Here is a 17,858-nt window from a genome sequence, read left to right on the forward strand (position 1 = left end):
TATTTTAGTTGATATTACAAATTAAATTGTAACAATTAAGAAACTCGAAATAATTAAAAAAAAAAAAAACCTCAAAATTGAGATTATTACAAGTTACCCAATAATTTCAACTAATTCAGTAGGTATTTTACAATCGAAAATTGTAATTTTTGCGTTGTTTTCTCCGTGTACCGTTTAGAAATGAATTCTTCGATTTTAAATTTAAATGAAGACGTAAATTTCAATTTTGTTTTTTTTAAGTCGATTGTTGATTTTAATCCGGATGTGGCAATTTTTAGAGGATGCATTTGCTAGTTGGAAATGAAACCGACTGTGGTTGAAGAGACGATTATTTTTAACAGTTAGAGATATTGGAACGCGACAAGAAACACAAAAATTGCGACTTTAAAAAAATATAAGTACATATTTTATAACATTTAGAACAATTAAGAAGTTGATATATGCCATTTTCTAATGGTTTATTTTATCGTCAATGATACACACTATCGATAAAAGCTCCCCGAGTAATAGGGAAAAATTCACATTTTTCCATTTCCAATTTTGAAATTTCCGCGACTAAAAAACACCCCCTCTAACTGTTTTTAGCAAAGTAAAAGCTCTAAACCAGGTGATTATCCCTAATATAATAAAAAAGCTCACATTACGAGCTTTATACTTAAACTAAAAACAATTTTATAATTTCCTTACTATTCACAAGACCATTGATAAAAATAAGATGAAAGAGAGAAAGAGAATGATAGATATAGAGAGAGATGGGCCTCGAGAGGGTAGTTTCTGCCCATAATTTTTGACCTGCTGCCGCCTCGGCCGCTTTAGAAAATTTCTTAGAAACATATCCGTAGCTTCGCAATTTTAAAAGCTGCAACTTCCTTATGGTCCTTAGGGGTTGCTCCATTTCTCCCCTCTCCAAACTCCCACCCCGCGGTGGGGGTAAGTGCGTTACGTTGGCCTAGGTTAGGTCAACCCTCGTGCGTCTCGATTTACATTCAGTAGAATTTCTATGGTCAAATGTGAAGCATGTGTGCAGATCCGTCATTCACCGAACAACTTACACTCACGCAACTCAACAAGCGAGTGATAACAACACGTTATTATCATTAGAGAAAGTTTCCTTCTTTATTTTTGTAATGAAAGCTTGTGGTAGTGTCATCCGCGGAAAGCTCGATCACTTCATGAAACCGGCGATTTCCCGACGATATGCCGCTTTTACAGGAAAATAAAACTGATGGTAAGTTAGATAAAACTACATCACAACTTTTTTAATAAAACTTTTTGGATTTAATTACTACCTTTAGTAAGAAAAATATATAATAATTATAGACTGTATCTGTTTGGTCACTATCTTCTAATAGTAAATTTTCCAAAGTTTTCCTAAGTTATGATTATGTACTCAATTGTTTTGGCAACTTTATTATATTAACTTATTTCTCTCAATTTGTCACTCTATTTCCTTTAATAATGAAACTTTATAAAACTTTTTTCGTTTCTGGTATTCAAACGACGATTTGCTATTACAAATTTACAAAACCAAATTTAAAAGCCATCAAAAGCTTTTTTCTTGTAATAATCCTTGCCGCTGTTATTAAAAGTGATTTTCTTCGGATCTAATACGTGAGCTTTCGCATGGTGTAGCTTATCCTTTAATATTTACCCATTTATATTGATAATGCTCATTGTTTAAACAATAAACATTTGATTCCATTACAATTTTCCCTACGATTTATGTAGATCGCTTATTAAATAGAATTAATGATATTTAGAAAGTTCTATTTTATCCTATATGTATTATAATGATAGTTTAGATATTTTACTCTTTTTTTTCTTCGATAAGTTTACGCTCAAGGCGCAAAGTAATAAATAATCAATCGACATTTAGGAAATAGTTTTGGCTATACGAATACAGAAATGCACATTACCATATTATATAACTATTATTAGGTTTTCATTCGTACTAATCATCTAATGTGGTGATTTAAAGCGAAGGAGTTACAATGTTGCGTATTATTATTATTCAACTAAATGGCATTTAACTAATTGATTTTTTACGGTTTTTACGTTAGGTTAGTAATGGGTTATTCTGTTTTCTAAAATGCATTTTTATATTATAAAGGCGCAGTTTATTTAAATACTTTTTTATAATGTCACATTGTCAAGGTTTTTAGTAAATTGTAGCTACTGAGTGTTCTAAATCTGACCGTGACCGCGGAAGCCCTCTGTTTGTAGTGCGACGGCTAATGTAAAGTAGATTGTAGTTCATTTGACACACATTTGATAGGCGCTACCACAGATTAATTTCTGTTATCCTGTAAGGTCCTTTTTCATAAAATAAACACGAATTAAATGGCTATTGGTATGGAAAACAAACTGAAACTTTAATAAATACGTAAAATAGATGTCTATTTCTGTCTGGATGTTTGGTTTTTAAGGATCTTATTCTAAGAGAATTGTAGTTTTATTATTATCATTAATTCTTAAATAATAATACGTACTTATCAATAGATGAAGTGAATTTTCAAATGTTTCAATCAAAGGAAATAATTCAAACGAATCCACTTATTATTATTTTCATTAACAATGTCAGGTGTCAGGGGATCTTATTCAGAAAATGTTTAACTTTCTGATTTCAGTCCTGATAGTCCTCAAAGATAAATAATCCTGTAATAGTAGATAAGGATAACGATCTAAAGTTAAAGTAGTAATTATTTTTATTCAGATTTTATTAGTTTTTGTAGTTTATGTACTGGATGCAGGAATGAAAATGAGAGTTCCCCATTTATCCCATTTCCAGGACATGTACCTAGATAATTCCTTATCGTTTCCAAAGATGTTTAACCGTACATTAGAAAGGATAATAACAATTCTAATTACGTTGACGCCGTTATAACGAAATGACCGGGCCATCAGGACTCCTCCCAATATCCTTAACTAAGAAGAAGCGCAGTCGCGGCTCCCATTATCTTTCCCCATTATTCCTGGCGCTTCGCTTTCCCTTCTGTACGACGTGACGCTCCCCGCGCGTCTCCCGCGCGACGTCCTTCATTAGCGACGCCGTCGACGACGTCGAAGTCTTCTTAGCGGAGAACAACCCTTCCCTTACGAAACGGTCGGCCACTCCACGTCTCCAATCCCCTCGCCTCTACCTTTCCCGAATCCTCGCTTTCCACCACCATCACCATCAACTCAACCACCCACCGTTCAAAATTCGCTTCCCGAGAAGCAAGAATCCTTAAATTAAATCCCGCTCGAGGAATCAATCCCCTACTCTCAGCTAATTAAGGGTCTTTTAATTTTAATTGCCTGATATAGATTATTATTCTTATAAAAGCACCCGTTATGATACGGGCACTTCTTTAAACGATATTATTTATATAACTGTCTTTTTTCGTAATAACAAAAAAACTGAAAAATTTTCCCTTATTCATGCACACCTGACCTTTACAGACTAAATTAAAAGAAAGAAATTCTTTTTGCTTTTTCTTTTAATAGTTCGTGCTCCCTAGAACAGTTGAAATTGGTTAGAAAATAATCAGCAACAATAAAACAAATAAATGTTTTCAACAGCTTAGAAATTCAAATTACTGTATAGCTAAACAATTGATAGAAGCTTAAAACAATAGATGCACAAATATATCATTTTGCCAACTATACGAAATAAAAAGCTTTGTCAGTCTTCATTTGTTTCGATCCATAAATGCAAATGTGTCCTATTGTCTTTCGCCGTAAATATTCAACTGTTCTGCATGACAATGAGAGCGAAGTTTGCGGCCAATCGGGCTCATTTACAACGTCAAAATGACGCGAGTACATCACATAACACAAAACTATTCAAAAAGCAGAGCGATCGTTTCAAAATTCAATTCGAAAGTTAAATGATCCCGGCGCCTCCACCACAATTCTGCTGCTTAATAAATTGTGAACAGGATCTGAGGTTCTTAACGTCGCCTCGATCAATACGTTACATTATATCTCACTTTGAACAAAACAAAAAAACTTTATAAACTTCTCATTTGCATTTGGTTCGTTATTCTACGATTAATTATTTATTTATTATTTGTCTTCTCAAAATATATATTTCAATTCAAAATTACGTCGAGTAAGTCATAAGTTTGAGATAATAATTGTAATAAGTAAATATTCAATCTAAAAACTGGCTGGACACGTAACATGTCAAAAGATTGGTGATTTAGGAAGGATTAGCTCTGTCCTTTAATTAGACGTTTTAATGGTCAGATAATTAAGGAAAGTAGGACCTAGATATGAAGTAAACTGAACGGGTTTTACCAGTGTATATGTTCCCTCTGGTGGCACACGTGTTTTGTTGCGTCCACAAACTGCTGATATTCAATCTTATTATTCATCTGCAATGGTGTGTTAACGAAAGTATGACAAGCAAAGGCAAGCAAGCCATTGTTAGCATTGGAAACTTTTAAGACGTTTCGCATCAATAATGAAAGCACTTGAATGCACGCGGTAGCAAAAGACACACACACACAATCGACGACATCACGTGTGCAATGTCCTGCGTCCCTTTTGGCTTGCTCCCCCAGGTCTCCTCCCTCTACAAAATTCGGCGCGTTTATTTACTTAAAACCATTTTGCGTATAGATAGATACATTAAATATTGGAAAAAATGTTCGTTTATTGAATGGACTTGAGTTCCGTGTGGCTTCTGATGCTGCAAGTTACTGTACAGTATTGTAAATGGACGACGCCGAATGACAGGGCAGTTCTCGAATGGAAAAAGCACCCTTTTTGCATAAATGGATATTTTCGGTTAAATTTGCGGGGACCCCACTGATTTCTCGTTATTCCTCTTTCGTTTATGCAGCGAAAGGGCGCTGGTAACATCGAATTTACAACTAATGAGTCCTGGCAACGGATTCTTGATCCTTTTCCTTCTCTCTTTGTATTATAAATTAAACTTTTTACAGCATTTCTCTTCCTTATTGTATAAATATCTTCAACTTTATCGAAACAAAACGAAGCAAATGTTTTAACGACAATTTTTTATAGGGTATTGCGCCTTATTAATATTAATATTTTTTTTTAAATTATAGAATTATTTTTAATAAACCACAAATTTGCCTGTGTTTTTGTTGCGTTTCCAGCTTGAGGGCACCAAACGGCATGTAGAATAAATTTTTAGTTCCGTATTGTTCCAGATATTTTTACGAATCGGGACAAAATGAAAGTGGAATCGGACGACACGTCGTTAAAATCCTCTCTAACTTCTGTAGCATTCCCGTCGTTCCCGAATGCAGGAATATTTACCCCGTCCCAGATACTGATGGCTAGTCAATTAATGGCAGCCTCCGGTCTGGGACTTCCGGCCAATCCGGCATTTTTTCATCCCGGACTATTCACTACAACCACTTGGCCCATTAGCTCACCCCCCTCGCCCCCGAACAGTGCCGAACAGGTCTCGCCGGCCTTCAAGTCGAGAAAAAACAACAACAACAACGTCGTAAGTTCTTTATCGACAACACAAATCATAAACGATGTTATTAATTACTTTTTGTTTGTGTGCAGGTGAGTAGTAGTAGTTCAGATGTTAAAACTACAAAAAGAAAAGCCGCGAGAAAAATCGAGGAGGAGGCGATGCCTCTCAGTCCTCCCATGTCCACGTCGTCGCCTCCGTCCAGTACTGCCGACCTCGGCGTTAAAGATAACAGAGATAAACAGTTCACTTGTGGCGTATGCAAGAGGTCCTTCGGCTACAAACACGTCCTGCAAAATCACGAAAGGACTCACACGGGAGAGAAACCGTTTGAATGTCCGGAATGCCATAAAAGGTAAATAAATAAACATAAACCCCTATAAAATTTTAGATGTCATAAAAAACACATCATTTTTACCGTCAAATAATCCACCATTCGCAGACCGTAACTGCGAAAAGAATAAATGGGTTACGAGTGGCGAATAAGTAAAAAAAGCAAAAAGGGATTCTTTCGAATTTGGTTTATTTTATTTTTGTTTCAGGTTTACCAGAGACCATCATTTGAAGACCCATATGAGGCTGCATACTGGCGAGAGGCCGTATCACTGCGACCATTGCGATAGACATTTCGTGCAGGTGGCGAATTTGAGGCGTCATCTTCGAGTGCATACGGGCGAGCGCCCGTACGCATGCGAGCACTGTCAAGCGCGATTCTCGGACTCTAACCAGCTGAAAGCTCATCTTCTAATTCACACAGACGAAAAACCGTTTTCTTGCGAAAAATGTCACACAAGGTTAGTTGAACATCATTTTAACATTATTGCTAATGTTTTATAATAATTTTGGATCTTAGATGTTTATAGTTTTTTTTAGAAGTTTTGAGTAATTAGCAATAAATAGGGACAAAACTTTTATTACATTTGCATTAAACATTAAAAGCTTCAGACGGCGATAGAGTACTATGAAACAAGAAAATTTAGTAAATGTTTAGCGGTCCAAAAGTCCACCGTTTTCGAGAAAAATGTATTTGAAGGTACGGTCCGGCCCTGGTAGGGATATTACAACGCCGCATACAGTTGCATTAAACATGAATGTGTTTCTGAAATAAGTAGCAAGTTTGCAGAAGGCGATAGAGTACTATAAAATAAGAAAATTTAGTAAATGTTTAGTGGTCCAAACGTCCATCGTTTTCGAGAAAAATATATTTGAAAGTACGGTCCGGCCCTGGTAGGGATATTACAACGCCGCATACAGTTGCATTAAACATGAATGTGTTTCTGAAATAAGTAGCAAGTTTGCAGAAGGCGATAGAGTACTATAAAATAAGAAAATTTAGTAAATGTTTAGTGGTCCAAACGTCCATCGTTTTCGAGAAAAATATATTTGAAAGTACGNTATTTGAAATTACGGTCCGGCCCTGGTGGGGCTGTGCAGGTACATACAATATTACAACGCCGCATTGCTACAGCTGCACTTTTCGTGTTGTACGAGTATTTCTTTTGTATTTTGTGTTCTTTATACCATAAATAATTAATAGCTAATTAATTATCACAATAGGCGCCTAGAAGCTTAGTAGAAAGCTATTGATATTTACTTTATTAGTCGCTCGACAACCGTCACGCCCAGGACCGGCCTCGGATTCTGTTCCTAAGACAGTTTTTCTTTTGTTCCAGGTTTCGTCGAAGGCACCATCTTCTTCATCACAAGTGCGGTGTAACAACGATTTCTTCAGACAAAGAGCCGAGTCCCGATCCTTCCGAGATCCACGAAGACGATCATCTTCATCCATCCCGAAATATCCTAAGAGTCCCTATCGAACCCCTCCTAACCTTCCCCCTTACTGTTAATCTTCCCGAACAAACGGAACCTGAAGATTTAAGTATGACCACGGGACTGCATTCACACAGCAGCGGGGAATCGACGAGGTCCCGATCGCCGCCGAGTTCTAAGGACGACATGGAAGACGACGAGGAGCTGCCGCGGGAAACAACGTCCCTTTTTCTAAAACATACATCTACGATGCCTCCCATGTCCCACTCCTAGTCCTGTCACGAACTGTAGTTGAAAGGTAATAAATAATAAACTTTTTCAAATTCATATTACGGGTACCTCGAGTCAATGTTTTCAGGGATTATTATTCAATACATGTACGTATTCCTTTATTGTTCCGATAAGTTTTCCGTTTAATTATTATTTTTTTTTTGTAGAAATTTATATTTTATAAAGTTATTATCGTATAATCTATCAATCTGGTGTGCGAGTTCCTGTGTCATAATAGACAAATGACAATGTTTACGATTGTTTTAAGCATTTGTTTCTTTTTATTGTTCAGACTCACTTAATAATAATAATAGGAAACAATCAAAAACGCGTTTCTTTTATTAAAAAACTTCCAAACTTCTTTTATTTTTCCTTTCAATCATTCATACGTGTAGTATATTGTATCGACCGATTTATATTTAATCGATAAGGGTATGCATAAGTAATAGATTATTATTATTTGATTTTAAAGGATGATATAACCGGTGAGATATTCTTAACTTTAAACATATTCATTTATTTACCTAATATATATATATTAGTAGACGTAGCCTTTATTAGTTTCTTTAGAAAGTTAAACTTTCTTAAAAATTTCTATTCGGCAATAAAATATCGGTTCTACGAGTAACAAAAGTCCTTTTTTCTACCTGCTCCATATAAAATATCACAATTGTATTGTATTTGCTCTGGTTTCGGACGGACTGGTTTGCATATTGTCGCAAAATCGTAAATTACAAGGTTATAAACAACCCCCTAAAAGACCTTGTCCACAAAAGGCATTGTATTTCGTCATTGTAGCAGCAGAAATGTTTCGGGAGTCATTTCAAAAATTTGCATCTAGAATTGCATGGAACCGTTACACTTTCGTGTCGATTTCTTGGAAGGAAGTCGTTCAAAGGACAAAAATATGAGAAACGAAAGAATTTTTCGTTTTTGGTTTCGCTACCTCTATTTCTTTCGGGTACTTTCCCTTCTACATCAATTTAAATTGCTTATTATTAATTTTGAATTTTTCGTTGAGAACCCGTGTCAAGTAACGCAAGAACCTGTTCAGAAACATGTTTCATTAAAAGACGTTTTCAGGTATCAATTTTTTTAACGGTTTACGTAACAATTATCCTTAATACGATATTTTATACTTGCCTGTACATTCTAGTTATTAATGCCTACATAATATGAAACGGTCTAGATTTATACTTTTTAAAAAACAATCGCTGCCGATTTTCGTTTTTCTAATAACAAAACAAGAACGTTTTTGATTGTTTCCTGTGTTAACGTAAAAAAAAATAGAAGAAACCTTATTGTAAATATCTCTATATTTTTGTAGGTTTAAGGCCACAATGATTATTATTTATATAAAAAAAGTGTTGTATCGATATTCTTTTTATTGTTATCTTGTGCTGTATTGTTATTATTTTATTTAGTATCTACCGAAATTGCTTGAAAATGACCCATCTAATATCGTATAATAGTAATAATAATCCGGTTTTGTCGATTAGAATTTTAATTCGTATGTAATAATTAAATGTACATTCAAAACCTTTTGAAAAACTTCTTACCAAAGAAACTGGTCCCGAATATTCTTATATTCTACGTCAATGGTTGGAATGAGTTACCTGAACTTGAATATTCTAGTGAGATAGCTTCACCGCGAATATTTTTATTTAGTACATTTTAATGTTTGTTACGTTTAATATGTCGTTATAAGTTAGGAATTTTTTCAACAAATGTACAAATGTCTACCTCCTGTTTGTAAATTGCGATAGTAAACTTTTACCTAACAGTTTCACCTGATAAACTGACCGATAAGACTGATTTTTAATAGAGAAAAAAAAATAAGAAAAATAATAACCATAGCTATGACAGAATACACGTTGTATTAATTAGTGAATAAAAGAGATCCATGTGAATCAATTTTTTTGTAAATAATATCTATTAATTAATAATAACGATAACGATACGTAAATGTTTTATGGTGTTTTCTACCTCAACGATTATTATTATTATTACTTATCTATCTACATATTTTATCAAATGATAATGATGTAACGTTTTGACGAAAATCTTACACGCGCCAAGCAAAAGAGGAATTTAATTTTTAGGGTTTCCTGGCCGTAATTCCCCGAAAATTCTTTCGGGGCTTCTTTGACCTCCGCGAGATCAAATAACGAAAATTTTTTTATCGTAACGTAAGAAGATTCGACCGGTTCGTGGGGGGAAACCCCCCAAACATTGGGTAAGATTTCGTCGAAAAAGCTGATCTCCTATATTAATCGTCTTTAATTTTTAATCTCTTTACCGAATGCCCTTGAATAAATGTACCTACGACACAATGGCGTTATCAACACGTACATATGTGATCACGTGACCCGGTTGATGAACGAAAATATTCGATGTCTTGATCAATAAGTTATTGTCTTGATATGAGTAATTTTATTATTAGTAAAATATTTGTTCTTGATCAAAGCATTTTTATTTACGTAATACGTAAACTCCCAATCACCAAACATTAATTTTATCCAAAAAAATCTGATCCCTGGATTGCAGAAATAGTCCTGAAACCTCAAAAGCCTTGAAAATTACGATCAGATACGACTATCACTTGTTTTTATTTTTACTACTAAAATTCAAATCAAAATTGATGCTTGATGTCATAAAATTTTGATTATGTAATCAATCTCAGAATTTTCAGGACTATTGTAGGTCCTCAAAATGTCCCGAATACCGTTTTGGTACCCTTATTTGGCAACCTTTAAACTTGTTGCATTTTTTAAACGAAATTTTAGTTAATTCAGGAATTGTCTAAAAACTTTGCCATTGTTTTACATGTTTTATCACTTTTTCAGCCCCCTGACGATGTCTAACGATCATAAAACCTCCCTTAATGTAGTTATAATAGTTCTTAAAAGTAGTTTGTCTCTGTTACTATCTACTATTTTAAATTTTAAATTTAAATAACCACCCTGGTTTTTAAATGGCTTGCTTCAAGGGTTTAAGACACACACAACATATGGATTACTTGAGCGTTACAATCTCTTAGAATAATTCATTGACTATCAATGCTTTTAATATTTGAATATGAAAAAAAAAGAGAATCGTGGGGTAACCCTTCTCGTTCGGCTCTGGGCAAGACGTAAGATCGATATAACTCTTCCGTGGGGTTAAATTCGTCTGCGTGGGGTGATTGTCTACCCAGAGAGTCTAACGTTCACCCCCAGACCGCCACTACATATACATAAAAAAAATGCTTTGTAAATGCAGAGTACGCGGTTCCACTCTGAAAATGTTAAGCTTTTTAATTTAAAATGTTCCTAAAACTCGCTGAAATTGGATTCTGGTTTACGCTTTTAATGATTACGCACCTTTTGGACTTTCTTTTGAAATCCTTATGTTTGGCACAATTAAATTGAGAAATAAAAGTAGGTTTCGCCGTTAGAAAAAAAAAGGTTTCGACCCTTTGACGAACCCATTCCAATGCACCTTTGAATTTGTGTCTCGTATTGTATCATTTCGGAAGTTGTAGACACGTGTGCGGGTGTTAGAAAGGACGGGATAAGACGGAAACTACATTTTAACACTACCTTCTAATATGAACAACCCTTAATTACAATTTTTGCCCTTATCATCTATGTATATATAAATGCAAACAAAAAGGCTACAATAATACGTACATTATTTTAAAAAAATTCTTTTCCTATTTCTTATGATGGTAAATTTTACGAGTGAATTCCGTTAGGAGGGTGTTGNCTTATATATATATATTGTTTTCGCCTTTTTTTGCCGTCCGATGGTACGGTTAATTGAGTGCATATGGTCTAGTTTCCAAGAAACTGCAAGCTTGCCCTATATTTCGGAATAGTAGCTGCCTTATGTTGTCGAAAGAGTAACAGCCCTTTCAGAGGTACGAACACACTTATAAAAGTGTAGTCATCCTGCGGGGACCAGGAACCGTCCTTGACAGTCGTGAACTACATAATAATGAACAATAGATTACAGGTAGTTCGATTCGTTTTAGTTCGATCGAAATTTATCGTCCAGATTAATCGATCTTCTTCTGTCTTTTGTAATAACTCACACGCGCCATAAAACGAATTCTACGTAAAGTGGATCTAATTGTAGGTACGACGTTGGCATGTAGGTACTGTACTTTAATTTTACTAATAATAAAATTAAATTTAAACAAGTAATGATAGAGTTATTTCCATCTCAAAATAAACAGTTGAAGATTACATTGGAAAAATTTGAATACCTATTTGAAAACGAAATAGTCCTCCAAAGAGGATTTTCTAATACAAATATTTCAATGTGCTTCATAACACAAAATAGAATCAATTGTGTGTCACATAATTTTGCTTTCTATAAAAAATTAACACATCATTTTGTGGTAAAGTAGGCAATTTAGTTGTAGAGAATGTATAGAACATATTCATGCTTCTCATGTTTTGTTTTTTGTTTTGTTTCTTCTTCTTGTTTCTTTTGTTTTGGGCGTAAATTGACCATTTATTAAGTTTAACAGAACAGTTAATTGATTTTTGAGATAAAAGTTTTAATTTACTAAGCTAGTTATTTACTAGTCACAAATTGTATAGTGAAAACAATCAAATGTTTTTGTGTTTTGGTTTTCCAATTTATTTTGGGAAACTTTTGAGGGTAAATCACACTTATTGTCCTATTTATTTGCTGCAGATCTTATTACTAGAATGTTTCTTAAAAGTTAATTCTTTTTTTAATCCTCATTCAAGCAAATGAAACATTTCATCTGATTTATAATTTATTTCGAGAAAATTTTGAGATTCTTTGCCATTTGCCTACTATCATCTTGTATTTTTTCAAAAATTCACTTGTTTCTTTGCTTCTTATCTTTAGTCATAGCTTACAATACTACTAAAAGTTTTTTTATTACCTAATCCATTTATTGTAGTTGCAACTTAATATACGTATAGAAACCCTCGATTGGTAATTGCAAATATATTATTTTTTAAGTAAAGTGTTGGCTAAAAGTTTATCGAATTCGTCGAGTTCTTTCCTTTTTCTTCCGTTTTTTCGTAAATACCGACGTAGTGTGCGTAAATATACAAATCTTCGGATTTTTGCATACGAATTTGGTTCGAACCGTGTGGCATTTACTGAATGAAAACAACACGCTATTTCATTCATCAGGTTTTTCGGTTCTTGCCTCAACCACCGTTTGCTTGCTTGATGCGAACACATGTGCCATATGTGGCACATATTATTATTACACCACTTACGTTAGAGACCGAGACTCCGACATTCCTATACCTTCTTGCTTCCCTATCCCTATACCCACCTCATTCTTTTTCCGAAAAACATCCCTCTCTATCTTATTTTATCTATCAATCACACAAATCCAAAAATTAACAAGACGCAAATTTGAACACCTCGATAAAGAGTAAGAATAAAATTATCCTTTTAAAAAGGGTAAAAGTTGATCTACCAGAAACCATTTCGCTTTTTAATCACCTACATATTTTGCCCCTTAATTAATCATCTAATTACTAATTAACATAAAATTAACATTGTTGAGGAATTACTTGCAGGTTTGAGTACTTTGTGACACATTTTTATGATAAGGTTTCACATTTTAGTTAAACATACATTATTATTATTATTTTTTTTAATAATTTCATAATTGGCATCAGAAACGTTTCGGCCTCTGTTAGGTAGACAGCTACAACTATGACGTTTGAGGTGGTGTCGTAGATATATGATAAAACAAAAGACGATTTCAGTTTTAGAAACTGTTGTCTCTGGTGTACACAATCAAGCAACCGCTTGGGGTAGCAAAGAGTTAATATTGATCCGTTTTTTTATTTGAGTCACCCCCACGTTTTTTTTTTCACCCTCGCTTTTTTTCATCCCCAGATGAGTGTTTCTATAGCAACTGTACAGCAGGTGCCAGCGAACACGCAACTTAAGATATCACGTCATTTCTACTCAATTACTGTGCTTTCTGCTTCCAATTTCTTCAATTAACGGAAGACCAGGAAAGACAATGCCGTGCCCGTGTGATGTCGCGCGATAAATGTTAAAAAAGAGAAAAAATAGAAGAACGTCGGCCACGTCGCGAACAACATACTGCGACAGGTAATTTATTTCGTTCCCAGTTGATAACTTCTAACAATAAACATCGCTTTTTTGAAAATACTTATCTGGTAAGTTCACAGTTCACTTGGTCGAAAAAAAATATGAGACAATGGCACAAACAATAGATATACCGAATTTAATTTTCATCTTCAAGGGATTCCCCGACACGTTACGTTACTCATTTGAAATACCTGTAGCACCCCGCCTCAAAAAATCAGTCATAGCAAGGCAATAAACACAAAAGCAAAATTTGAATTGATCTCTCAGTAACAAAGGAGATACAAAAGAAGATTTGTTATTGTTAAAAATTGAATATTTTTGTACTACTTAACACTGTCACGTATTGAAACTACTGCTCCTTGTTCTTGAGTCTTGAATCTGTAAATTTTGCACCAAGGAATGTCATAATAACTCGGAAAATTGCTAAATTAAATAACTTATCGATTCTTATTGAGCTCAAGTTAATAAGGAAATGATTGTTATAGGTGTTATGTAGAGAAGAACTTTAATACGTATTGAAACAAAACTTGAAATCGTTTGTATATTGTTTTTACTTTTATTGGTTGTCTACTAAACAATTAAGCATCAGCGTTGTTTAACAAAATGCTCATAGAAAACAATTGTATGGTTATCTTCACTTTATTTGTTTTTAAACCAAACAGTTGCTAATCGGAAAGGAAAAGTAAAACAAAAACTGTGTTTCAAGTCGTTTCAAGCAATCAAGTAGTTGGTGCACTTATCGTAACACCTCACTAATAAGGGTGTCATTATATGTAGTACCTACAGTAAGGGAAGAAAACAAAAGTGAATCATACTTTGTCTTATTATAAAATTGAGCAATTAATAACGAGTTTTCGTTGACTACTAAAAAATAAATTAGTTCGCTGTTTTGTGTGTGTGTGTGTGTGTGTGTTGTGTCGATGGCAGTTAAAAAGTAACTAGGGATGGGGATGAAGATGAAGGGCTGCCGTTCGGAGAACGAGAGAGCGCGCGAGCAGCTTGAAGATTTTTGTCGGGGGGTAAGGCATTCCGGGGGCTTTTCGTAATTACGTTTTTTAATTTATCTTCTTTAATGTTCAAGGAAAAGACAGTTTGTAATAGATAACACAATGCATTAGCCAATGAATTTTAGCGCGTAAATGGAACTTTTCCCTGCAAATAAGGCCCAGCTTTGTCATTGTCGACAACGACTATAGAATTCCTTGAACAAAAGGATGCTTCCTTAAAACCCTTAATTAATTTTTTTTCCTTCCATCTCGGTCCTTTTAATTTCATATACTTATATACATATATATTTAAACATAAGCCCGCATTTTTTCCCAAATTCCTGGAAAGATCCGACGATGAACGTCTCCCATTACTTACAGGGCCGGAATTTAGGTAATTTTGTTACCCACGGCATATTAAAACAACGTAAATGTATCCAAATTCGATCTGGATCATAAACAGTGATAAGCAAAATTGATCTTGGTCTTAGTCTTGCTAGACCAAGACCGACAGACCAGCACGACCAATACCAAGACCATGTCTAGAAATATTTCAGCAAGACCAAAACGAAGACCGTCTTTGACTTGCTTTGCTCACCACTAATCATAAGTTCGGTCCTGATCGTGATTTTCTTTTCAGCCCTCTTCAAATTTCTTGTTAGAATTGTAAAAACCTGGAGTCAAGCTTTTGAACTATGGGCAAGAAATTACATCTCAACGCTGCTGCTGATGGTCAAGTCGAAACGTAACACATAACTATTCTGAAGGAATAGTTTACATATTGCAAAAAATTACGTTAAAATCCATGCTAAAGGTCTCAAGTTTAACGCCAAAAAAACAGATCTACTTTCATTTGTTATATTCATTTGTTTGGTCAGCACGTTTTTCTCATAAATTCATGATTGATCGCCCTGTATAGTTTCGTATTATTTGAAGGTATGCCGTTAGCCAACTGTTTTCCACCAAATTATCAATTTACGACCACCCTGTGTATGCTTGGGGCGTACCGCGCAGCTATATAACTCCCTTTAGACGAAGAATCGAACTTTTTAATAGATGTCCTTTAAGACTTGCTTCATTTAAAACTAACGCCCTCGTTCCGCGCCCATTATTTAAACAAGATAGCGCCACTATCAGCAAACGGGCGCGCCTTGGCTACGAAACAAACGAAAAAAAAAAAAAAAGAGAAAAGAAAAGAAGAAGATAGAAGACAAAAGAAAACGCGTTAAAGCAAGGCTTGCTTTCTTGCTGCAAAGTATACGTTTTATGTATATATGTATGTACCTAGTTGTAGCATTAACAGAGGCAACGGAAGGAAACAAAAGGGGGAACTAAATTAATTTGCCGAGCTAAACAATGGCCGTCCCGCTAATGGTTACCGTTTGCAGAAATTGCCTCTGCTAAGCCTCCTTATTTTTTATGCAGATTTTTTTCTTGTGTATTTCAAGAACGAACACGCCCTGGATTTCACTCGAACTGATAAGCATTTTGTTTTATTCCCTATTAAAACGTTTAATCAGGAGGTTTTAATGGTATTCTGTTAATTTTTTTCAGCAATAATTTTTGTTTTCTACCTACTACTATCTACAGTCAATTGTTGCTCTTTCTAATTGTACAAATTTAATGTGTTGTTCTCTTGTCTTTTCAGATTGCCTACTCGAAGTGTGCAGGTACAAGAAAGTCTTAAGGAAACTCTTGGCATAAGGTAAAATTTCATTTTTATTTTCATATTCACTTCAGCATAAGTCAAGTCAAACGCAGTCAAATGTTTCTTTTGTTATTGTTATAATTTAAATTTCTTTTGTTTCTCATTGGTGCTTTTGTTTTCGATTTACTTACGTTTGCGTTCATTTTTTCTTCAAATAAGAAACGTTTCTTTAAATTCGTTTGTTTACCTAGTCCACTTGATTTTTTAATTTATTGAGAGTAATAGGTATGTAAATAATCTGTGTAATAACCAGAGATTATACATTTTGACTGCCCTATTTCGAATACCCAGAACTGTATAATCTATTGATATTTATGAGAGGCAATTTGAACAGGATCGTTCATTTTTAAAGCGTTTCTTTTAAAAATACTGCGAAGGACAAACCAAAAGATTTTAAAAGTGCTGTAAAAATCCTATTATGTTCCTATTTGCCTATGAATGAGACACATTTTGGTTTTTCGGTAGCAACGGTAAACTTTTAATTTATTGTCCAAATTTCTTTTTGCTATCCTCAGGTAGCATCTGCATATTTAAAAATTTTGTTGGTCGTTTACATCCCTTGAAGACCCGTTAGCTCTCCTTCGCAGAAAAGAAAAAAGAAAACGACCTAAAACTAACTGTAACTGAAAATTTACAAAACACACATAACGTAAAGATTCAAAATGTTTTGGTTTTTGTTTCACTTCGAGTTTCTGTTCATCACTTTTTTATAAAGGAAATGACGTTTTACCGTTAAAATAATTGCCCTTCGCATTTTTTCGAGTTGCTTTTGTTCCTCTCAAGATGAAGTGCAATTTTTCAGGTTATTCATTTGTCTATGAGGAATTAATTTCCCTGGAGTAACATTTAATCTTTTTTTTTTAAATTTTGAAGGACGAATCTTGCGGCTTCTTTATCACTTCATTACAGCCCTTACAACGCCACGGTAACTGGTAAAAATCAAGGTGAATAATAATGAAAAACAGTTGATTAAACCAACCGCTGTTTATTCAAAAGTAGATTTCAATTGTTTCAATACGTATGTTGTAGCTTCACGATTGAGTGATTTTTATCAGAAATAATTCATTTCATTTATTCCTGTTAATGCCAGATCAAAACAAAAAAAAAGAGAAAAAAGAAACGGGAACACACTAAAGATCAAAGGTATAAAATTCTTCTACAACAAGAGCTGAAGCAAGCTACCGAGAATGAAATATTCAACCCTTATTTTTTCAACCCCAACTAATTACGTTAGGGTTCTTAGGCGGAATTACTTATCCTTCATCTACCACCGCGAGCAGCGGGCATGCAGGGGGCGATGGGATGCATGGGGGGTGGAAACGGGCGTTCTTTCTGTTCGGGGCGAATTTTCCTTATCGAATTTATACTTTTTCTTAAGTTGCTCCCCGAGGACTCGGATGTTCTTCTCTTTATGAGAATTATAACTTTCTCCAACATCATGACAGAATATAAGAGGAAATTCCTGTAGAAAATAATCTAATTGACTTCCCCCGCACTCTTTTCTTTCGTTTTTATACATCAAGGGATAGATACACTCGCCCGAGTCATCCGCAAAATAATGGTAACGATGTTTCTAACAAGA

At 34.5% G+C, this 17,858-nt stretch overlaps 2 protein-coding genes across 3 annotated transcripts in view; both read left to right on the forward strand.

Moving 5' to 3' along the window:
- LOC108732350 (cysteine--tRNA ligase, cytoplasmic) overlaps positions 1-17,858 on the forward strand; it is a 64,103-nt gene that overhangs the window by 29,655 nt on the left and 16,590 nt on the right. The window contains exon 2 of the transcript XR_001937073.2: positions 16,217-16,273. The gene's annotated coding sequence lies outside the window, so the exon portion shown is untranslated. The remainder of the gene's footprint in view (positions 1-16,216; positions 16,274-17,858) is intronic.
- Positions 469-9,864, forward strand: LOC108732351 (protein krueppel-like). 2 transcript variants are annotated; one of them, XM_018463109.1, is made up of 5 exons: positions 469-1,228; positions 5,163-5,464; positions 5,530-5,792; positions 5,980-6,231; positions 7,111-9,864. In XM_018463109.1, exons 1-5 carry the CDS (start codon positions 1,198-1,200, stop codon positions 7,478-7,480), a joined length of 1,218 nt encoding a protein of 405 aa, XP_018318611.1. In that variant the 5' UTR covers positions 469-1,197; the 3' UTR covers positions 7,481-9,864. The 2 variants fall into 2 exon arrangements, with proteins under 2 accessions (XP_018318611.1, XP_018318612.1); XM_018463110.1 differs by having other exon boundaries at positions 1,195-1,228; positions 5,147-5,464.

The sequence above is a fragment of the Agrilus planipennis genome, unplaced genomic scaffold, assembly GCF_000699045.2.
Source record: "Agrilus planipennis isolate EAB-ADULT unplaced genomic scaffold, Apla_2.0 scaffold30, whole genome shotgun sequence".
Lineage (NCBI taxonomy): Eukaryota > Metazoa > Arthropoda > Insecta > Coleoptera > Buprestidae > Agrilus > Agrilus planipennis.

Coding starts and splice junctions, on each gene's coding strand:
- LOC108732351 (XM_018463109.1), top strand. CDS start 1,198: ATGCCGCTTTTACAGGAAAATAAAACTGATG. Junction 5,465..5,529: donor AAAACAACAACAACAACGTC/GTAAGTTCTTTA, acceptor GTTTGTGTGCAG/GTGAGTAGTAGTAGTTCAGA. Junction 6,232..7,110: donor TGCGAAAAATGTCACACAAG/GTTAGTTGAACA, acceptor CTTTTGTTCCAG/GTTTCGTCGAAGGCACCATC.